At 41.8% G+C, this 24,045-nt stretch overlaps 1 protein-coding gene across 3 annotated transcripts; it reads right to left on the minus strand.

Moving 5' to 3' along the window:
• Nucleotides 1–1,345: 1,345 nt before the first annotated feature.
• On the minus strand, nt 1,346–21,862 carry crebrf (creb3 regulatory factor). Of its 3 annotated transcripts, none has more exons than XM_079566948.1 (10): nt 21,731–21,862; nt 13,417–13,617; nt 11,626–11,751; nt 8,252–8,433; nt 6,446–7,497; nt 6,160–6,357; nt 5,781–5,970; nt 5,628–5,701; nt 5,350–5,469; nt 1,346–4,524 (listed from the first exon to the last, which is right to left on the minus strand). In XM_079566948.1, exons 2-10 carry the CDS (start codon nt 13,423–13,425, stop codon nt 4,406–4,408), a joined length of 2,070 nt encoding a protein of 689 aa, XP_079423074.1. In that variant the 5' UTR covers nt 13,426–13,617; nt 21,731–21,862; the 3' UTR covers nt 1,346–4,405. The 3 variants fall into 3 exon arrangements, with proteins under 3 accessions (XP_079423074.1, XP_079423076.1, XP_079423075.1); XM_079566950.1 differs by having other exon boundaries at nt 13,417–13,518; nt 21,731–21,743; XM_079566949.1 differs by lacking the exon at nt 21,731–21,862 and adding an exon at nt 20,442–20,571.
• Between the last annotated feature and the right edge of the window lie 2,183 nt (nt 21,863–24,045).

Below are 24,045 nucleotides of genomic sequence, written 5' to 3' on the forward strand. Positions count from 1 at the left end.
TGATTTGCTGTAGAAGAGCAGTTATGTTATCCACTGTGATCTGACGAGAGTAGCACAAAGTTACACACTCTATTAGCTTAATATTGAACTGTATAACTAATCAAAAATAATAAGTAAAAGAAAGGAATAGGTTTTACTGGCGTGGATATATATTCACTCATCTCCTACACAGTTAAAAATGCCACAGAGTCTTTTCTGGTTTGAATGTAAAGTTGCACAGCTTGCGCCATTTTGATCGACCACAAAACTCTTGTTTTTCTTGTCAGCGCTGCATGGGCTAGTCCCGGTCAAATTAGTCGTTTTATACAACTTGACCACTGACTGAAAACCCATTTCGAAAGAGAGAAAGTATTAAAGCTGACAGACGCTTCACACAAAACATCAGAAGCAGTTTTTTCAGATACATTCCTCCGTTTCTTGCTACTTCAGTTGTTTTGAGCCAATCAGGCAAAGTGGATTTGGAGTTTTGTCGACCCGTTTGAGACAAAGACTTGCCCAAATTAACACAGGTGCATCTCCTGCATTTAGGCAAGTCAGTCCCATGTTTTATTACTCTTTGTGTATGTGAAGAGTTCATTGAGAAGGCAATAAGTGTCCGGATTGCGTCTCCAATATAATTGGCTTGCCATACAGTACAGTGATATAGTAACTTACCCCAATGACGGCTAAGAAAAGCTTTATTTCAGCTTTTCCTGGTCGTCAAAGGCAAAACTCCACCTCAGTTTAAGTCACAAGTAAAAATCAGTTTTACAAATGATAACAATATAGCTCTGGAGAAATGTTGTCTACGCTGTACATCACCCTGAAGAGGAAGCCAAAGCAGAATCAGATTTTCCATAGGAAACCTCTACTGAAGGCAAATGAATCATGACGCTAAGGGACAGCATCAGGATCAATGTTGGGACCTGGTTTAAAAAACCTCCACTTTTTAAGACCACAAACGCACCACAGGCATCTGAACGTATCACACATGACCAGGAGGTTGGCATGGGACAGTGGACAGGTTTACAGTAGGCATACGCAAACACATATGCACCAAACAAGTCATCTATTGTTTTAGTTAAGCCTTAATTTACTTCAGGACAAATACCACTGACTGGTGCCATTAGTAATAGTACCACTATTATTTTATATATTACCAGGATAAAGGAAAAATGATTAAACATTTTGTCCAAGGTCGATATTAGTTTAATTAACGATATTGTCCAGGTAACTGGTAAATATTACAAGAGGATGAAGGGTTTGAAGATTATAGGTAGCAGGGACCAACTTCCACAAACCCAATCCACTAGATGACAGTGTAAGGATAAAATCGTTTCATATCATCTTGAAAATCCTGCACTGTCCCATGCCGACCAGGAAGTAGACCTATCCTGCCTTGAGTAAAGAACTTCCCTCATTACGACTCTCCTAAACTCATAGATCTATCCCTCTCCAGGCCACTAACTCTCTTTCTTGGCAGTCTCTCAACCAATCCAAGTAGTCATATCAAGAGCACTTGCAGCATTCACACCAGGCCTTTAGCAGCAATGGAAGAAAAAATGCTTTCTTTTTTTATATCTTTTTCTCCTTTTTTGGACAAAGTGCTTTTGTTTTCAAACATGTAAGATAGAATATTTATACTCATATCGGACATTTAGAAGATACATATTAACTTATAGTGTATTTACAAAAACTAAGTCACTACTAAGAAAAGTAGCTATGGACGGTCAGGGAGAGCAAGTCATTATAGGCTACAACTAGACTAAGAGTCAAATAAGATTCATGGTTACTCATCATTCTAGTATCAGAAAAAAGCACCACATCTCCCTTTTTAGACGGAAACATTTAACAGTAAAAATATACTCATATACGTGCTAGCGCTAGCAGTTATCAATGCAAACAAACCATACCTCCAGCATAGTTCGGTCAGTGAAGGAGGACGCTCTTTGAGATTCACTGCTATTCTTTTAAAACAGAATACAAAATAAGCTCATTTTTTAGCAACGCTCAACTCCACAGAATTGGATTTGTCTGATAACTTTGTGGAAGTTGCATTTAGTAAACTTGTTCTCAGTCATGTCATTCACAAACATGATTAACTTTTAATCGGTTTATCTTATTCACCATTTTAACTTGGACAGGCACTCAAACGCCAAGCGTACCATTTAAATAGGCATCACTCTCTTAAACAATGCTTTGTTCCCCTGGGGTTTACCGGCCGCAAAGCATTCTGGGCAGCAGCAACCATTGAAGTATTCTGTTGACTATACTGAAGTATACTGGTTTTTGTATACAGTTCACTGTTTGACCACATAGGCTTTTTTACATGTCTACCTGATTGTATCAATTTAAAGTGCATTGAAATGTTTGAGCCTCTTTTAGAATAGTTTATAGCGGCATGATTTTTTCTACCATTTTGTGTTCATGATTATAACAAACTTTTCTTTCTCCATACACATGGTGAGACTTTGCATCATTTTCACTGTAAAAGTTTATTCCTGATTTTGAGTCTCAGCTTCAGCCTGCTGAAGTCGAGATAGGTGCTATTTTAATACAAATTTATAAAAAATCTCTCCTTTTCCTCCTTCACTTCTTTCAGTATTAAACCCTGACATATACTCACAAACCTTCAAAAAGCAAACAGGCAGCTTAAATACAAAAATATAACTTTTTTTTTTGGCTTTTGTTTTTTTTTGTCTAAGTTTCTCAAATGTAAGGATAGGCTTTAGAAATGTGTCATGCTTAAATGAAGCTGTTGTGAGAAAGTGGCATTTCACCATTGACAGATATAGCATTGTTTATATACAGTACTTAACATAATGAATTCGTTCTTGTGGATGAACTAACTCTTTTTATGTCTGAAAATCAAACGTGTTTGTTTTGGTTATTGTCGTGACGTTTTGACAAACAGGCAAATGTAACATAGCTTATCTACTTTAGCGCTCTGGGAGCAGCGCCTTAAATACGTTTAGCATGTGGAGGGAGGAATGAGCAGCTTTTGGGCAGCGCTGTGCTGCAGAAGCTGCAGGATGATCAATTTATAATAAAACGAATGTTCCTTTTCTGTACAGAATTGGACCCAAGCGAATTTCACAGTTCTATGAGGTTCCCTGACCCTCCCACATTTCTTACATTCAATACGGCGTCAGGTAAGCTGTGCAAAACCTTACTTTAACTGGCTGGTCGCCATTTCGTTGCATGTGTCTTTGGTACAAAAAACAATCAAAATATAGTGTGCAAATATTTTTTGAACTCTAAACAAAAATATCTGTCATCCCACCCCCGATCCCAAAGACAAGAGTACCAAAAACCAAAGGTTAACTATTGCAGAGCCCTCCTATTTACACAGACTCTGTGGCATCACGCAACGAGAGCTTCCACTGTATGTACATTCAGAAATATCTTTAACAACAAAATACAACCCACAGGTGTCTCCTCCTCATTCACACACTCACGGTAAAGTAGTCCTTTCATTGGCTGGAACTCAGGGAGTTCTGACCAATCAGCTGGCTTCGTTCAGTCCCTCACTCACGCGTACACACACACATTCACAAGGCACAATGAATAGCACTCTGATCAAACACTAGTATGGACACACCCGTCTCGGTTCGCTGTACAAAGGGGAGTGTGGTTATGTACAGTCCTAAAGGAGACGGAGCAATCTCTATCATTGTCACCACCATCTTCCTCTCATTCTGCTCCTGTCAACATGGCCGCCTTTCGGAGTCCAGTTAGAACCGGCACAAGGCCCATAAGCACCAAACGTTATGCTCTACCACCTCCTATTGTTAAACCATTTGAAACCTTTCAGCTATCTGTACTTTGTTTTCCATAGTTTGGGTAATTTTCACCCCCACTTTGATAAGCATAGCTGATTGGCAAGAACAGGAATGGCATGAACATATTTAGGCCTTCAACACTAAATATTTCCTGCCAAACTGTAGCACCAAGCTGCTTTTGTCTTGGCAGCCTTCTCCGTTCAAAGTCATCGTTAACAATGAGCTTTGAACAAATGATTTACTGTAACAGCCTCATTTTCATTTGATTTTTGGGTACACTCTTTCTTCTTTCTGTCAAAAGTTGAGTGAAACAATATCAGTGTGTATGTGTTAAGAGCTTACACATCATGTTAAACACACCTAGAAGAATCACTGGTGGATTTTGAACATCCTACAGCTGTACACTTATCTGTCACTTGATTTAGGGGAACTCTCCTCCCAACATGCGCAGAGGGCAGGGAGAGGTGCGCAGTGAGACAGAAAGCTAAAGGATCTACACCATAGGGGGGCGTGGCCTAAACAAGCACACATACTGGACATATGTGCGTCTGTGGGACTAACGATGAATGTGTCTCTGGAGAGGCATGCAGAGGAGCATAGTTACAACAGGGCAGCGCCTGCTGCTCTGAGCGGACTGGCCCGGTCTACATTTTGGAGGTGGGCACGCGCAGGCCGACCAGTCCTCCGGTTGGATCCCCGCGACCGGTGTTCTCCAGGATCTTGTTCACAAAGTCAGAAGTCTCCCCGGCGACCGGTGGTGAGACTGAACACAGAGAAATGGACAGTCACAATTTTATAATAACAACTCATCTGTTAACAACAGTATGCAAACAAACAAACAAACTTCTGGAGGTTCATGTTTTTAAAGACCCACATTAGCGGCTTCTGCTACTCTTCCTGGAGTCTGGTTGATGGTTAAAGGGCCACTAGAGTCTAGCTGTTGATGAGGCCAAGCCTCTCAGACTGAGCCGCATTTTACTCCAAAGTGACAGCTTTTCACAGATGCAGACTGTTGACTATTAAGCTCTTAATATAATATCTCATGGTATTAAACAGATACATTTTAGTGCAGCACTATTGCCATATATACAGAAGGTTTCAGGCAATTAAACACATTTTTTTCAGTTTGCATATATATATATATTATTACACAAATCAAAGATCTAATGTCCGTTGAAGTAAAGATGCTGAAAGGTCCTGGCATAACACCCCAGGGTTAGACTATGACACTATTGAACCTCTAGGCTAATTACAGTTTCTAAACACTCATTAACATTTTGGGCACAATATATAGTAATATTTTACATTTTAAGTTGAGGCAAGTAGAAATTCCTTTTTTTTCTTTGAAGTTTGATGTTGGCTTACATTAGTGAAACCGTTTTCTTGCAAAAAATGTATTTATGGTTTATAACCATATGATTATGAGTCAGCAAAAACAATGGGTATATGAAACTAGATGAAACTTTTGTGTTCAGGGAAAGAGTTAACCCGCTTTACAAGATGGAGGTAAAAGATGAATCTGCTGCACATATCACTTGAAGGAGCCGACTGTTCTTTATAAATGCTGGTGGAGCAACTTTTGTCTCACCCAGAGTGTCCTGGATGAGCCTATCCAGGGTGTCGCTCATGTTGGTGGGGCGCGGCGCGGAGTCCTCCACGCGGGACACAATCTCCTCTTTGATGGAGTTGATCACAAACAGCAGTCGATCTACAAAAAGAAACCACACAAATATTTCCAACAACCACAACTTTCTTACATGAAACCATATTCTACAAAGAACATATTTAGGCATTAACATTTCTAACGAGATTGTTTCTGCTATTTAAAAGTTTGCTTTACTTTCCTGTCTTCAGTGAGGTACATACCATACTCAGTGCTGAGACCCCAGAGCTTCACTTTGTTAGCTTCATACTGGGCCTTCTTTTTCAAACGACAAGCTCTACAATACAAAGGGGAAATATAATATTCACACCATTTCTAATTTACCACTTTTACAGATTAAGGCGGTGGACTCGCACCTAGACGCCAGCTTGTTCTTCTCTTTACGTGAGCGGGGCCGCGCGTTAATGGGCAGCTCGCTCACTGGTGTCAGATCACTGATGACTTTGTTGAGTTTTCGCAGCTCTGTCCCGATCTGCAGCAGTTTCCGAGGGTTTGGAGTCAGGTCTTCCACATCAGTGCGACGGGATTTCTTCAACATGTACTTGCCTAAAGCACAAACAGCGATCAGTCAACAGGTCATTGGTGTATGAAAGCATTAGTATGTGACTGATTCTTTGATGGTAAGTGGCTGCACAAAAGAGAATTTTTTGCAATGTTCGGGGAGCGTGACGTCATGACCCTCTAAAAGTGAAAAAAACAACAACAAAAAAACGGCAACATAAACAGCTCATGTACCGTGCAGAGGGCCGTTCTTCTGGTACAGGTTGCTGGGCAGAGTGTGCCTGTCCCACTCGGAGGGCTTCAGCATGCGCTCCTGTTTGGAGGGAGTGAGCTGCTCGCTGTATTCCCAGAAGTACCTGCGCTTTCCCCTCTTACGACTTGGGACCCCTGCCGTTAGCCCTTTAATATCGTCTGTCATCTCCACATCACAGCCTGCAGAGCCATCAGGCAGAAGACAGAGAGGAAGCGGTTAGAAATACAACTTACGAAGACATTCTTACAAATCCTGAATAAAAAGTACCGGGCTCAGAGAAGGCGTCGCTCATGTCGTCGTCATCTTTATCGGCCTCGTAGTCCTCGTCCTCCTCATCGTTCTCTGACAGCAGCTCATGGTCGCTCCCAAAGCCTTCATCATGATCTTCATCGTGATCGTCATCATCCAGACCCTCCTCTTCCTCTGCCTCCTCCTCTTCTTCCTCCTCCTCCTCCTCTTCCTCTTCCTCCTCCTCCTCCTCCTCTTCATCCAAGGTCAGGCCTCTCTGGGACAGCCGGCTGCGTGTCAGAAACAGGGAGTAGTTGTGTTCCTCCTCCTTGCTCTTCTCGCTGCCATCCACCACCGGGGCAGGGCCTGCTGCAGCCACACTGTTCCCACTGACTACAAGCGCTAAGGCAGGCCCGTCTGGAGTGGAACTGGCCTCCACGAGCTGAGGCACAGTGGACCTCCCCCCTGTTCCATCGGACCGCTTCTCGAAGGCCCCAGATACAGGAGGTCCCATGAATGTGGCGCTTGAGGAAGTCGACGCTTTCTCATCCGGAGGCAAAGCTGGTTCGGGCTTCTCAAATGGAGTTTTGAATGTCACCTCAGGTTTAGGCCCAGAGCTCACGCGCACTTTAGCCTTACGGACAAAGTCAGTGTTGGAGATGGGGGCAGCCTTCGCCCCTCGTCCCAAATGCTTGCTCGGGAGATCAGGGTCTGATTTGATATAGGTCTTGGACATGGTTTCGGTGCTGGAGGCGACAGGCCGCGTGGCTCTTTGGGGCCCCTCTGGGATGTCTGGTATCAGAGTGTGGCACAGGCGTGAGGAGCTGGGCATGAGGCGAATTGCCCCTGGGCCTTGTCCTGACACTAGAGGCCTCTTGTTGGGTCCAGGAAGCTGAGACACCTGTGTCAGCAGGTCTGTGGGAGGGCAAAGGCTCTCACAGACAGGCTGCGAGTCTTCACTGTTGAGCTGTGCAAGTGTCGGGGTGCGGCCGATCACCTCCTCGTCCTGGTAGGGGCTGGAGAAGTCGTCCAGTCCCAGGAAGTCCACCTCTTTGGTTCCCCAGATGTGACAGCTGTCCAGCCGTGTGTATCTGCAGCACAGAGCAGACGGTTGGTACCAACAATAAAAGTAAAGGCATAAGTTTAAAGCACTCTTTTTAATGGACTGAGATCTTGGCCATAAACTGTAAATGCTTGAAACATTGGAAAAAATAAAACTCTTCCAAATCTTCCCTCAAACATGACCTCAATAAACCACTCATTACAGCTGCTCCTGAAGTTTACACTGTTCCACCAAAAGTTAATAGCCTTCAGACTGAGGAGAGCACGCACTGCCACATCTCAGAAACACGAGCACAACGTTTCGGCTGCTTTCACTACAGAGTCAGAGCACAGAGCTGCTGCAACAGCTCTGTGTATAGACAAGGACTTGCTTTGTAGTAATGAAGGTTCAGTGGATGGTTTTGCCTGATGAAGCACTGCAATGAAATGATATAATAATGTATATAATGATAAGCTAGGCAACGGATCGAGAGGTATGGACAGTGCTTCCTGGTTACATAGGGCTGCGGTAGAAGTTTGGGGTAAACAGAAGGAGCACTGTACTGTATAAGCACTAGAAATAACCGGGGAAGATTCAAAGATTACTTTAAATATGCACTAATGGCTTAAAACACAAAGAGGGATGGGAGAACAACATTGAACACGACAACACCGCCCCTTTAACATAAATGTGCATCAGTGTCATCCGTCATGGGAATGAGTTAATTTGTTTTTTTGTTTTTCTAGTGGCAGATGAGGTTAATTTGCCATAAACGCATTGGCCCATGAATTAGTGATCGTCACCTGGTGAGGTCCTCCCAGTATGAGTCCCACTGTTCGAAGGCAGAGCTGCTGCACACGGTCTCACTGTCGCCCAGAGCCATGAGCTGGTCCACGTGCGCCTCGGCCTCCTTCCTACCATCCACCGCCCCAACCCCCGCCTGGCTGTCCCCGCATGGGCTTTGTCTGTGGCTCATGTCCCTGTCCTGAGGAGAGAAGGATAAAGAGCAGGGGAGTTATTATGTAAAAATAATTATGTTAATAGTTAATTGTCAGTGCAGCTATTAATACTCAACATCAATAATCTCCTCTGACATTTGTACAAACTAAACTGTTAGATAATAAAGCTATGGGCGAGTTCCTGATATAACATAGATAGCACACAACATTGTGTTGAATTTGCAAATATAGCAAGATTTGATTACTACTGCATACTATTAGAAATGAATAGGGTAGTGATTCTTGACTTGACTGCTGCAGAATCTGCTGAAGTGACAGTTGACTCTCAGTAAATTACAGCGGACACCTGCAGCTGATGAGAGAAGGCAAATGTCACGCGCCGAAAAACAATTAGACACAGGGCTCTTGGTCTCTAGAGGAAGAGCTATTTTTTTCCAAGTCGAAAGATTGAGGATCAAGCCTAAACACACTCAAATCCTCTCAGGAAGGAAATAATAGGTGTTTGGGTGTAATTTCTGAAAAGACTGTTTCTTTGAATTGTCTGGGGGGCAGAGAATGATGAGGGGCTGATGTCGCCTAAATGGTCACAAGGTTGCATTTACATAGCGCCTTTCAACCTGCTTTAGGCACTCAAAGTGCTTTACCTAAAAGGAACCACTCACCCATTCATACTCTCATTCATACACCAATGTGCACAAACACTGGAGGCCAGGTGGGTGAAGTGTCTTGCCCAAGGACACAATGATAGTGTGCACCTGCAAGATTCAAACCACCAACCCTCGACCTGCTTTACTCTCTGCACCACTGCCGCCCCGACCCTGAGGAAATGAAATTAATTCTTAAGCATATGTTGCATAAAGCAGGATTGATGCAGCCTTTTTTTTTTTTTTTCTGCAGCCGCTTCGAGCATCAACACATTTCCTCACTAAAGCAGCACATATTCACCATGTGGAAAACAAATCAAGAACAACACATGGATAACAAGGTTTGGTGTGAAGCTGTGACTTGATGCTGTGAATCCTGATACAAGTCACTGTGTTCAGTATTAGTAATTATTACATTAGTAATATCATTAGCATCAAAAACCCTCCAATTTCATTGCTCCAAGAATTCATTTGTACAACTAGGTACAATGTGTTTGCATTTTTTTTAGTGACAAGGTCCAAGCCATTAAAAACGCCATCAGTACTTCACTACAAATGGTAAAATTGTGTTTCATGTGTTCCAGTCAGGCTCTAGACCCTGCCACAGTACTGAGACGGCCTTGATCAAGGTGACAAATGACATCAGGCTAAATACAGATGCAGGCAAGGTCACGGTTTTAGTTCTGCTGGACCTTAGCGCTGCATTTGACACAGTGGTTAAAAACCTGGGTGGGAATCTCTGGAAAGGCTCTCGAGTGGTTCAGATCCTTCCTTGAGGACCGAAGTTACTACGTTGTGATGGGAAACTGTGTCTCAGACCAAATAGCATTGACCTGTGGGGTTCCGCAGGGGTCGATTCGGGGCCCCCTCTTGTTCAACTTGTACATGCTTCCTTTAGGTCAATTGACATCCAGTAACGACTATCACAATTACACAGATGACACTTGGATCTATGTTTCACTGACAACGGGTAAACATCGGCCTGTAGATACAATGTGTCACTGTATCAAACAGATTAGTGTGTGGACGCAAAACAACTTCCTCCAGTTAAATACAGATAAAACAGAGACCATTGTCTTTGGCCCACAAAGACAAAGAGAGATTGTCATTGATCATCTTGAGACTCTTTCCCTAGAACCAAAAAATCAAGTAAGAAATCTAGGAGTAACCATGGACTCAAACTTGACTTTCAACTGTCATATTAAGTTCATTAAACCAGCGGCCTTTTACCATCTGAACAACATTGTTAAAATAAAAGGTCCCAATCTTGTGTTTCAAAACGCAGACTGTAGCGTAACGTTTTGCACTTAGTAGGAGCGCACTTTGAGACTTAGAGCATATACAGTAAGTAGGAAGTATGTGGGGTGGAGAAACATGGCCAATGGCGGACTTATGCACAAGAGCCTTTTTCCTCCAACCAGACTCTGTGGCTGGGAAGTGGCGAGGGGTTGTGGAGGAGTGGGGGGTGAACATGTGTATTTGTTTTGTTCGCGTTTACTGCCAAGCAAGTGCCGATCCGCACCACAGCGGGACCGGCATAGGCTCTTTCTCTCGAGACACGAACATTGTTTAGCTCACGATGGAGTTAATAAAGTTTTTAGTTTGACCTGTGAGAGCCTGTAATGCTTATGGAAGAACACAAGGCAGCGCGATGTAAACTAGGAAATGAATGTGAGGCTGGCTTCTAGCGAATGCTGCTTGTGCTAAACCACACCTCAGCCGACCTCCTTTTATAAGCGCCGGTTCTCTCGCAAGTGGCGAAGGCACATAGCGCAACAGCTCCGCCACACGGAAATTCCCAATTCGCTAGAAGCCAGCGCAATTTTGTACGCCAGGCACAAGATCTGGCCCATAGTGTCTAAACCGGACTTGGAGAGACTAATTCATGCATTTGTCTCCAGCCGGTTAGACTATTGTAACGGCCTTCTCACTGGCCTTTCCAAACGAGCTGTTACACACCTGCAGTATCCAAAATGTTGCTGCTCGAGTCCTGACCAGAACCAGGAAATGCGACCATATTAGCCCAGTACTCCGGTCTCTGCTAGGATGTAACGATGCACTCAAGCCCTGATTCAATTTTCTATTTTAAGTCCCTGATTTCGTTTTCATATCTGCATTTTTGTTCTTGTAACAACCTGTAGTCTCAGTAAGAGAACTTTACATTACTTCTTCTTCTGGTGGTTCCTAGAGTCACGACTAAACACGGTGAGGCTGCGTTTCAGTTTCATGCAGCAAAGGTGTGGAACAGCCTCCGTGACGACGTGAGACAGGCCCCAACTCTGACTACCTTTAAGTCCAGGCTGAAAGCATGCTTATTTACTGCTGCGTTTGGCAATTGATTGTGTTTTAATTAATTCTAATGCATATATTTATATGTGTTTTTATTGTATCAGTTGATTTGTTTTTATTGCTTTTTATTGTATTTTTACTGAGTTTGTGAGTTTGGTGTTGTTGTGAGTCACATCGAGTTGTCTTTACATGAAATGTGCTGTACAAATAAACTTGCCTTCCTATTACCATTGGTATTATCAACAGTGATAGGAGTATCTTTATGGGTTGTGTGGCAGGACTCACCAGCTCGTACATGAAGTCTGGGTCGGAGCTGGTGGCCAGCAAGTCGGTGCTGGTCAGCGCCTGGTCGGCAAATGAGTAGTTCTGAAAAGGGTCCCCAAAGGGAGGCTCCATCCCACTGACACTGGGCTGAAACACAAACACAAGCGCTGACTAAATGTTCATATAACATTCAGATTTAGTTTTTTAATGTGCACATTACTGTTTCCCACAGACCAGGTCAGATGCCCTTCCTGGTAGAGCCTCTTAGTCTAATCTGCGTAGTCTCGGACAAAGAGCGCACTGACTACTAGTGACAAGTTTATTTACATGACTGGATTATTTACTGTATCTAGTACAGTAACGATTACGACTCATTAATGTAATCATTTTGGTTTGGAAGTATCACTTTTACGAACTGAATACCTTGTTCTTTACCTTGGGCAAAAATGCTTCTTCAGCAGCTAAACAGCATTTTACAAATGATAAAGATCGCTTTGCTCAGTGCTGATGCTGAACAACACCTTTGGTCTGGTTAACCAAAGCAGATCTCATAACTAGAAAACAGGAAGTTTGTGGAGACACAGATCAGACTGATTTGGTTGCGGCTCCACTATGTTTCTGAAGCTTAAATTGTACCTTGGCTTGTTTCTTTTGGTACTTTTCATCTTGTGGTTGATCATTGATTGACTGCGGAATTCTTCCGCAGTCAATTATTGGTTTTCATGTTCTTTATTATTATTCCTCTTCCATCTTTTTCCCGATTTTCTAGAGCTTTCAGCACTTTCATGCTTTGTGCAATTTATGCAAGTTATGCATCAAAACGTTCCGCATGTTGAGGAGAAGGGTGCTAGTACTTTTGGGACTTCTGCACCTTACGGTTTTTCCGCAATCGGCCAAAATGTCGGAGATTTTTCCCATTGACTTATAATGGGGCTGCCACAAATCCATGCTTTTCTGCACTTTTTTCTGCATTTTATGCAATTTCTGCACTTTGTGCATGTTCAGCTTATGCAACTTGTGGGTTTTGAGAAAAAATTGGCCTTCTGCAGTTTTCCAGTTTTTTTATACGGGAGTTTGAAATTTTTGCATTGGTGTGTATGGGGGAATCCAGCCAATGGGGACTCCAGGACTTTCAGCCATTTGTGCAGCTTCTGCCAATCAAGCACTGAGGCCATTTCAACAGTTTGACCAGTTTATGGAAGTTAAAAGTTTATGCAATATTAACAATTTATGCAAAGTAACCACTTTGTGCATTTTAAACCGTTTATGCAACTTAAGAGTTTATGCCATTTAGGACTTATGAATTTTAAAGAGTTTATTCAATTTACATAATTTATGCAAATTAACCCATTCATGCATTTTACCACTTTATGCAGTTTATGCAACATGACATTTTATGCATTTTACCAGTTTATGCAAATTTGATTATGCAATTTGAAGAGTTTATGCAATTTCTGCATTCGCTTCCGCATTTCCGCAGTCAATCGCAATGGCGCAGCCATTGCATTTCTAGTTTCTAATGTTTTTTTTTTTGTTTATGCAAATAGTGCATACAGATATGCACTTGTAAATGCTGGATTGTAGCTTGGGGCTAATTTCGCTCTTCACTCGTTCACATTCCCAGACACATATATCACTTTGCGCAGGCTGAGGGTATTGCAGGAGGGAACTAAGGCAGTATGGGCCAAAACTTTGGGAAAAAAATGTTGCTAATATCTTTTTGAAAGTGGCCTGAAGGTGAAAGTTGTTTCTCTTCTCTTTATTTGCAATTATCCATCTTCATGTTACATTATTTTCTACTTTTTTTTGTACCTGAGGCATTGCCAGGCACAGCTGAGAGTTCCACTGGGGGAACCTCTGGGCCTGCTGTCCAGTCCCAGAGGTGAGGGGTGTTTGTGGGGGTCCTGCAGGCGCCTGGGGGAGAAGACAAGGGGCGCCGTCAGGGAGGGACACAGGCTGCTCTGCTCTCTTCTTCTGTGTGAGTCTCTCTTGACGCTTTATGTTTTTCTAGGTCTGTGGAGAGGAAGAGAGAAAATGAGTAAAAACAGGAAAGGCGGGTTTGCATGTACTGTATATAACGTAAAACAAAATGGAACAAAACACAAACATACATCGTACATTATAAGCAAGAACAACAATGTTGCAGGAAAAAATTTTGAATATCATGTCACTGAAGTCATATGATTCCAAGAAGATATAAGGAGCAAAAACAGGCTTTGATAAACATTTTACTGACTGGCGATGTTTAGAAACTAGTGCTGGCAAGCTTTCATTAGCGAGGCTCCCCCTGGTATTGAGCAAGTGCCAAAAAAACCACCTCAGGAGAACAGAGAAGCAAAGAGAATCATATGGTGTAGGGTCGCGCAAAATCCATAAATATGGCCTTTTACCAATGTTAAACCATATTGAGAGAGCTCAGTTTAAATAACAATTGGTAGGTTTGTACTTCAATAGCATTTAATGCAAAGCAGTTTAAGTTTCATTCCTCAGAGTTCAAACCACAAAATGTCCTGGGTACTTTCCAAAAGAAGAGGTCTAGCGATTTGATCAACTCTTCTTGCTTCCACAGCTTTGTGCCTTGTATAAATAATGTGTTGAAATATTGACATTTACATAACGTAACTAGTGACAAACAGTCGGCCTGTGGTGAAGAGCTGTACAAGTTTTAAAAGAGAAATATTGAAATCGACGATTGATTACAGATCATTCCATTGCACTGACGACGACAGAAGCTGCAGGTGTCTTCGAGTTGACTTGTTGCATTTAACGAAAGATGCAGCTGGAGCCTTTCATGCTCAGACAAAATGTTAATAACAAAGGCAAGTAATAACGTGAACGAAATTCTGTGGACCAACACAGATGAAGAAGACCACAACATGTACGTGTCTGTGTGCCTTTGATTGAAACTGTACGGGAGTCAGTCTCTGTAAATGGTGCTGCCCAATTACAGAGGTTTTCCATAAGGCAACCACGGTTTACGACGATATATGGATTATCAATAGCCGCTCTGATCTAAGGGGAGACAGCGTTACCTTTTAGTCAAACACACAAACCATCAGACAAACCAGATGTCGGACAAAACAATGAGATCGTATTTCCCATGTCTGGTTTATATTTGCCTTGTTTCCTAATTTAAATTACATTTCATGGCAACTTGCGCAATTAGGTTTTCCAAAACTGGAGATTCGGACAAGGCTGTTTCTGAGTTGACGATGTTCAGACTCGAGGCAAACATTCTCACTGTCCAGAAACCAGTATCTTTGGTGAGCCTTTGTGATCCTGGGCCTGGAGTCACCACCTCTTGTTAACCACAAATCTGTTAATTAGGGCTTAGGTTTACAAATTCCATCTGAATAAACAAGGACAGCCAGGACATCTTGAAAAATGTTGTTACAGAAAAACAACAGGATTATTGCTTTAATGTAGTCACTGCTTAAACATTAAAGTCAACAAACCTTTAAGAGCGCACTGTAAACCTGACAAGGCTTTTGTGAATGGCCTCACCTTCACCACTCTTCATTTCTCCTGATAAACCTTCCCCTAATGACTTGGCTAATCCTCTACGTCAGCTATAGGTACGGGCGGTATAGGAGTCTGTTTCAGTTCTGGAGGAGGGTCCCTGGGAGCTAAAAGTGCAGGGTCAAGTCAAAGACAGAAGACAAAATTCGCTAAACAATTCAGAAAACTCACTATTTGAATTTCATTCCAAAATACCTCAGCCCTGGTCTGGTGCAACAGTCAAGACTTCTCCTCACTCCCTCCCTCTTCTGTATTTTGCATTTCAAATACAGGAGAACCTGATTGGAGACAGTAAACAACTGACGGCACGAGCCTGTCTGAGGGAGAAGCATCACTTCCTGTAATGGATGAACTTTTCACCTCTGGGCTACACTACACACACACAGACAGACACACACGCTCTGAATAACCTGCTGCTTTTGTACGGCAGAGCAGCGAATAAAAACATATAGGGAAGCTTATGTAACAATATATGACATAACAGGACGTTCATTTAACAGTATGGCGTCTGATTAGCATCGTCTGTAAGTGCCTGTGGCTGCACATTTATCAAAACGAATGGCAAATTTAAATAGACACAAATAGCAAATTGCAAAGACCTAATTATTTTGGTCAGTTAATATCTTTTGCAAGAAACAAATACTCGATACATAGTGTGATACAATACGTAATTATGATTTGTAATAAAAGAAAGGTTGGTAGAAAGAAAACATGTGTCCAAATTTTATAAACCCAATGCCATTTGACAGTTGTTAAGATCCAAAAGTGCTGTTACTGGAAAACAATGTGCAGGACAAAATGCCTCCAAATGCAAGTATTGAAAGTATTGCGATACTTGAAAAAGTATCGATATATGGTATTACAGCACAAAGTATTGCGACCCAAATCCCATCCGATAAGCCGATGCGACTGAGCTGCGCTGCCGTGGTCAACCTGACCAGCATGTTTATCGAGGTCGGGGAAACCATAGCACCCGGAGGAAACCTGGCTGACTACCTTCAGTCCTCCTCTGATCCTCTGAAACAGCGCCTCCTGGTTTTGTCCCTGTTTCAGAGCGTGTTGTTGTGCACTGCTCAGCTCCTTCCTCTTCCTCCTGTGCAGCTCCCGCTGCTGTGAGTCTTGCCCGGATACTTCCTCGTTTGTCTCTTTATGTTTCCTGTAGCTCCTCTTGTGACGCCTCCACTGTGCTGCAGGTGTGGGGGGCTCTTGGTGCCTCTTCAGTGTTTCAGAAGAAGAAATGTGTAAGTCTCAAACGTCTTTAGCACATAAGCTAGCTGTTTGTTTACTTTTAAAAAGCTGCTTTCTTCAGAACCATTATGGACTCTCTGTAGTAACAAAAAAAATCCACCGACCGCCACAGAAACACGGTAAAGACACGCAAAATTTACCAGTAAAACAATGTGGAACACAGAAACCACAAATGCAGTGTGCAGAAAAAGGCAAAAAACGCAGCTGGACCAAGAGAGGGAGGTTGCTGCTTGTTTATGCCTCTACAAACGTGTTCTGAAATTGGAATAGTTAAGCAGTTGATATTTCAGTTAAATGTTAATGCTCCTGAAGGTCTTTAAAATGTGCACTGGGGACTATATTATGGCTCCTAAAACATCAAACAAAGTGTAATTACGAGATCAACCCAGAAATATAGCGATGTCGGTCTACTTCCTTCTGCTAATTCAACTCTATTGGGTTTCAGTTGTTAAAAAAACAATTGCCCAGAACCATATGCAAACATTAGCAGCGTTATCCAGCGGTAAATCTGTGAAGGGGAGCAGGCAGGAACAAAATGAGTCACTGCCGTTGCTCACCCGCTTTGTCTCAGTGCCACAGAGTTTTATGGCCACACCGTTTAATAATCAAACACACTGGACAATACAACGAGAGATGTGCAGTGGAGACTGAGCAGAAGATGGTTTGTCATAAAGAAGAATAAGAAGGAAAGAAAATGGGTTCAGATCTGGCGTCGTCATTGACCCTTTTAGAGGAAATGACTGGGGAGAGGGAAGTCTAGGGAGGTCTGCTTTAAGAGCCACAGTTATCATGCAATTTCAATCAATATCATTCCAACTGAGATTTCATATTGTTGCTTAAAATTTGGGTGCTCGATAAGTTTTAGACTGGGTATAACATGCTCTGGTTTTATAATATTATTTGTTGGTGCGGGCATGTTTTCACAAGAAGAAGAAGAAGAAGATCTTTATTTATATATCGCCTTTCACAGACATGGTCACAAAGCGCTTTACATGAGACAATTGAACATTCACTCCATACTCGGTGGTGGTAAGCTACGTATGTAGCTTCAGTTTCCCCTGGGGGAGACTGACAGAAGCGCTTTCGCGACCACACACGTCTGCGCCAACGGTCCCTCTGACCACCACCATCATCATCCTGGCCTATTGTGCATGTTTTTAGTGGTAGGGGAAACCGGAGTACCCGAAGGAAACCTACGCAGACACGGGGAGAACATGCAAACTCCACACAGAAAGGCCCCGTGCAGGTGGCTTTCTGGCACCTGCTCGAACCCGGACCTTCGAGCTGTGAAGCGAGAGCACTAACCGCAGTGCTACCGTGCCGCCATGTCAAATAGAAAGCTCAAAAACATCATTTCTAAAAAAAAAACAAATTTGCAAGCAGCCATAAAAATAGCAGTGAGACGAGGAAACTCTCAGCAAATGCCATTTAGTGTGAAATGGGTTTGTGTTAAACGACACAAATGGCTCCTGCCCCTCGTCGTCACAGCAGCCACAGTCAAACATTAGGCCAACGGTAAGCCTCTCTAATGTGGCTGAGTCGTGCTGCTGCTCTGTGGCCTCTCTGCTGCTGTTGTTTACGATGCTCTTTTACAAATGCATCGTTTCCGTACTCGCCGTCACATGTGGCTTTCGCACTCATCTTGTGATGGCCTCAAAAAGATGCATGTGCTAGAGCTGTGTCACTTCATTGGATTGCAATAAAACCACAGGCAAAGTTTATGTGACAAGGCTAGAGCTGCAAAATGTTCTGGTGTGGCACTAAATCGCTCTATGCACTACTTACATTATGTGACGGTGTGAAAAATTGCACCTATATAATTATGCAAATGAGTATGGACATACACATGATGAATACTGTTTTGGGCACACTCTTCATGCTGTGCCTCGAATCACAAAACCTTAAGATGTCATATGAAAGCACATCAATATAATCAAGTGTTATTGTCAAGGAATCCAGTGCACTATAATGAAAGACTTTAAAAAGCGTTTGCCAAGAGCCTTGTTACAAATGATGGTGTCATTTATATAAAAGGGCAGTTGTTCCCTAATCGCCAATATCACAATAACACTGACATTGTGCCTCTCTGTACAACTGCCCCGCGCAGACGTCCTGTTTAAATCATTAATAACTGAATTAGCCTGTTTAGCTCGGTGCTGATGGCTGCACACGGCTCACATTCTCCACTACACTGGCCCGGGTCCAACTGGGCCACTCGCTCACTCCGTCTTATTCCGACACGTCTGCACTGATAGCACAGATAACTGGTAACTACAGGGCCATGCCAGTCTGGTTACACCAAAATCTGTGTTTTAGTGCAGGGATGACAAAATGCTAAATCTGTCAGAAAATTGCTATATCGACTTATCGTTCAATATCGTAGATATTTGGACTCAGTTATTGTATTTTAAGTGACTTGTGTCTCGTTGTATTTTATCTTCATTGTGGGATATTTTTGGATTAAGTATATATTTAAACGTTAACTGCAATTTTTTAAGCTTTAGAGTTGGTTTCTGTTGCATTATAAGGTCTTGAATAATCTAGATTATCCCAATAGTTTCCCGCCTCAGTATATCAAACTTTAGATATTGTTTTTGTGACAGGCCTACAAAACATTATCAAACAATACCGCGGTCTAAGTTTGAGAATTTGCCGTTATAATACAGTTATTTACAAAAAATGTTGGTTTACCATCTTTGGCACTGATCCTATCCATATGTTGAGTTAATACAACATACAACAAGTTCTTCTTTCTGTCTTTTTCTCACCATGCTCCACTAAGTACATAACAATGTTAGAGTGCAAAGAACGGTAAAGCTATATGCTCAGATAATATTACAGAACATTTTTGCAGGAGACATTTGATGAAGTTATAGGAAGCATGCTTTGAGTTCATTGAGGTGGAGGCAATATTTCCTCTTGTGTAAACAAATAAAATGTTTGGATAAAGGCTGCACAGGCCAACATCGCCAATCCAAACTAACATGCAAATTTGAAATGGCATAAAGATACAACTACTTTATCTTTATTCCATTTCAAAATTGCGTGTTTCAGGGTAATGTTCCCGGTTTGCACGCAGAAAACAGAGAAATCTTTCTGAAGAGGCAATAACAAAAATATTAGCATTGTATGTAGCAAGTAGCCAATCAAGCAAAAATTACAAAAGCAAAAAGGCACATTGCCAATTACTGAGATAATGAGTCAAAAATTGCCAATAAAATAATTGGTTCTGAAGATTCAGTAGCTTTTGGTAATTGTGTTGATCATAATTGCACAGTGAGATTTCATTTGTGATGAATTTTGAAATGATTGGTTTACCAAAACTCATAACGACAATCTCAGCGATACTGCAAAAATATTCACAACGATATGAATAACCCTCACTGTAAGACGCCAAACACCTGTTCACACCTGACTGAGTTGTTCCTAATGCTTTGTCACAAAAGCAGAGCTAGGAGACAGTGGAAAACTGACAGCTCGGAGACATAAGTGTGAGTAATGATTGGCAAGACCTAATCTAAAAGGATGTCGACCAAAATATTACCATCACAGGTCAAGTGATTGTGACAAATAAATACCCATAACTAACTAACCGTGAGAAAGAACACAATGTATCTTGCTGTTGACCTTTACATAGTACGTTTTACACAGATGTAATCTAGGTCAATCAATAAAGGAGTCATTAATAGTCGTATTCAACACACACCTGTCAGTCTACTATAATGCTTGCAAAGATCACAGCGTTAGAACAATGGACACGTATGAATGGCTCAAGCAGCTCGACAATGCAAAGGCTGGTTAGGGCACAACGAACAAAGCAGTTTTCCATACGCTTGCACAAACAAAAGAGGCCACGTTATTGTGCGGGAAAAGGGCACGCGCGCTGGACATGAAGGCATAACGAGTCTGGGAACGTAATGTACTGCGATATAAACGAAGGGATGGCTTGGGCTTGTCGGGGTTAACAACACGTGATTGATGCATGGGCGAAAACAACATGAAACAACAACGAGCACGTATACTTCACAAACAATCTGAGCGCACGGACGGACAAGGCAACTCGTACCAACCGACAGTATGAGCAGAGATGTCAGCGTGATGCTCCAGTCTGTGCTCCCCGTCACAGCTCCACAGCAAAGCAAAACAAAACAAAGACTCCATCTAACTCGCTGTGCCAACACCCACGTAATCCTGAATTCCCATAGGCTGAAAGCTAATAACGCCCCGCCCACACACGCTTGTGATTGGCCGCCGCGGCTGTCGGTCTTCGAAGGTTCTACATAATAAACAGCTCGCATCAACGTAGGTTGAGGGCGAAGATAAACAAGTTAGAGGCCTACATGCCCGTGGCCTAGATTAGGTTTTAAAGCATAAGTTTGAGCTTGGAGATGAAATGTACAAGTAAATATAGAGTTAACATCCAATGCGACAATATTAATCGTTTAATAGCATATTTCATCGCAGAACAAGGCTAAACCAAATGGACATATCAACATAGCACATGTTTTTTTTTGCATATAATAAACATGGAAATATCACCAAAAGGGGTTTGGAGGCACTCGTAAACGATTCTAAAGAGAACAGCAACTCTATGTCAAAGTCTGTAGCCTTATTTTCTTGATATCGTCTGGAAAATTCCAGATAGGTCGAGTTGACAGCAGCCGTATGTGTGTGTGTGTGTTGTTGGGGGGCGTGTACCTACCGCCGAAAAGCTACTGCTATCTGCAAAAGTAGCAGTTTAAGTGGCCCACAGACACTTGTATATTTGCCGAAAGTGCTTAATATGTTGCTAATTTTGTTTTATAACATGTCAATGTAAAAAATAACATGCTAGATCGAGGCGGAACAGTGCTATTTCAGCAAATGCAGACTGGGAGTGAGAGAGGGAAATTTTGTAAAGTCCTAACAACGTGTATTTTAACGTGTTTTTTGATATTATAGTAAGATAATTCAGTTTCTTAGATTATTCGCATTGATGGTTAATGGGACACCGTTTGGCAAAAAAAAAAAAAATTCGGTCCGCTAGCTCTACTTCCTGCTTAAACTCGCGATTAGAGTCACATTAACAACATTTACTTTCGCCCAAAACTGTCCTAAAAGCGGAACTACAATGTGTTTCTTCCTCATTTCAACCACATCCACTGACTTTGCTCCAGTTATGGGCCTCCTGCACCTCTCTATCAGCCTCTCCGTCCTCCCTTCCTCTGCTCGGTCCCAGGCTGGCTCTGGATGCCCGACTCTCGGCTGCCTTTAGCACATTAGCCTCGCTGCTGCTAATCCTCCGCTGCGCTGGGAGCAAAACGGCGACATGACACTCGACAAAGTCACCGCAAGACGTTGCCAAATCGCCAGTACTCACACTCTTAGGGCGCCTTGTCCTCGCGTTAGACCTTGCAATGGTCTTTTTGTCAATGAAGTCCACACGCTGCTCGTTTTGACTCTCGCCAAGGGTTTGTTTTGTTTTTCTTCTTCCTGACGGGTTCCTGGAAAGCGCGTGACTGCTCGAGTCACGTGGGACGCCGCGGGGCCAATCACAACCGGCTCCCGAGACCGTAATATTCACCATGTTTTTTTAAATCAGTGAAATTAATACAAAAATAAACACGTTTAGGCCTAATTGTAATAATAATTCTAATAAGTAGTTAAGTTACGATGCGTTCTTTTCTTGTTCTGATTTTACGCTTGCATAAAAAAAAACTGGCACTGGCAGGTAGTAAGTAACTGTTTTCTTACAGAAGTTCCAGCCCACACTTTTTACTTCAGCTAATGATATTGTTGTAAAGTAGGCTAATAGTACTCTTTTAATCAAGTAAAATATTTGGGTACTGAACAAAAGCTCCACAATGACAATAATAATATATATTTTTAAAGTAAACTTGAATAAATGCTTTTGTAATTAGTATTTATTTACTTTATCAGATTTGTATGGTGTTGGCCTATTGTTTGGAAATATAACATAAGAAAATATGATTCAACTTTATGATATTGGCTAAATCAGACTTTTAAGCACAAAATGAAGTCCTTTTTCATCTTTGCTTGAGTATTGGATCTTTATTTCTACTTTGTGCCTACTCTACCTCTGATTATTATGCAAGCGTAACAACTCTGTGAACTATGTTTGTGCAACAATAACCTTAAACAACATAAATCTTGTAAATGTTAAGTCAAATTAATTATATTTTATGCATTGCATTCTATTTGTATCAAATCATACATGATGTAAGATCTTGGCCTGAATCTGACTTAAACCAAAAAATTGATTAGAAAAACCATTGTCTTAACACATTCCTCACACATGACTGGCTTTTTACATCAGCCCCTATTGCTTGGTTATTGCATAATTTATTTCCTTATGCAATATTACACAGTGGATGGGGGTGGGTCTATTGAATAGGGTTGGTGCATTTTTGGAGTAGGAGGGAAAGACCTTTTAACCAATGGGCTTCTATGACTTTGTGGATTACCTCTGTGTTACATCTTTCTAAGTGATATCTAAAACAAGATGCAGAGCTTCTCACTTAGTACACAGAATACTGCATTAACATATTTCACAATTATCAGAGCAGATGCACCACATGCATGTTATTTTCACAGCTCACAGAAAGTGTGACCCTGACAGACCACCACTATTTTCTTTCTGGTTTGACTCAAGAAAACAAAAACAAGCCAATGCCAAGAAAACAAAACACATTAGCGGTGCAGTGTGAGGGCTAAAAGTCTCTTTGAAAAGCAACACATGACTTTATTCATTACAGTTACTTTATATTATCAGTCGACCATATTACAAAATATTGGCCTGATAAATAACATTTAAATTATGTCAAATGATTCGGTTTTGTGTGATCTGGTGCATTCAGGAGATTTTGTTCTGGCAAAAACACTTTAACATGCTGCTGCTGCTGCTTCAAATGAGAGTATGTGACAGGAAACTAAATCTAATACATCTTTGCTTTATTTTAACCTATTCTTCCTCTTTACTTTAACGCTGTTCATTTAAAACAGTAAAAATGACAAATGCCTCTCTGGGCGAACATTAAAGCCAACAGCAGAGCAACTTGAGCTCAAAATATGGTTCCATTTTTATTATATGCTCAGAACAGGACTTGCATTTTTAATACATCATGACTAGCAGGTAAAAGTGAAGCTAACAGTTTAAATGCGTGACTTAAACAGTAAAGCACACTTTTATCTTGTTTTGTAATAAGGCTTGTGTTTGTGTTCCCCAACTATATTCTCTGAGTAATATACAGTAGTTTGAACAGACAACTATGATGTGTGGCAGATATTTTCAAGACATATGTAATAATACATGTAAACAAAAGGAAATAATTAAGGTCATTTTGTCAGCGCTTTTATCTCATTGTTAGCACATCGAACATGTCATTTCACAGTACTGTCATTTAGAAAACAATAATAGTAAAAAACAAAAACAAAAAATAGGACTGTTTCTTGTGGCTATTGAACAGTCAAAGCTTTGTTGTTATGCCATTTTGCAAAGCATTTCCCAAAAGTTACACAAGTTTAATTACCACATTAAGTCACGATGTTGATGCGGCCTTTTTTTTTTTCAGTCCAGTGTTGAATGAAGCTCACTGGCTGTGCTCCACGAAAACATTCTTTCCGCTGGATTATGCAACAAAAGCGGCGGCAGGAAGAACAGATAAATAGGGTACA

The sequence above is a fragment of the Gobius niger genome (genome assembly GCF_951799975.1).
Source record: "Gobius niger genome assembly, chromosome: 11".
Lineage (NCBI taxonomy): Eukaryota > Metazoa > Chordata > Actinopteri > Gobiiformes > Gobiidae > Gobius > Gobius niger.

What these genes read in the sequence shown, in the direction of transcription:
- crebrf (XM_079566948.1), bottom strand. An exon ending in TACTGGGAGGACCTCACCAG is followed by an intron (nt 7,498 to 8,251) that starts GTGACGATCACT and finishes TCTGTGCTGCAG; the next exon opens with ATACACACGGCTGGACAGCT. An exon ending in GAAGAACGGCCCTCTGCACG is followed by an intron (nt 5,971 to 6,159) that starts GTACATGAGCTG and finishes TTTGTGCTTTAG; the next exon opens with GCAAGTACATGTTGAAGAAA.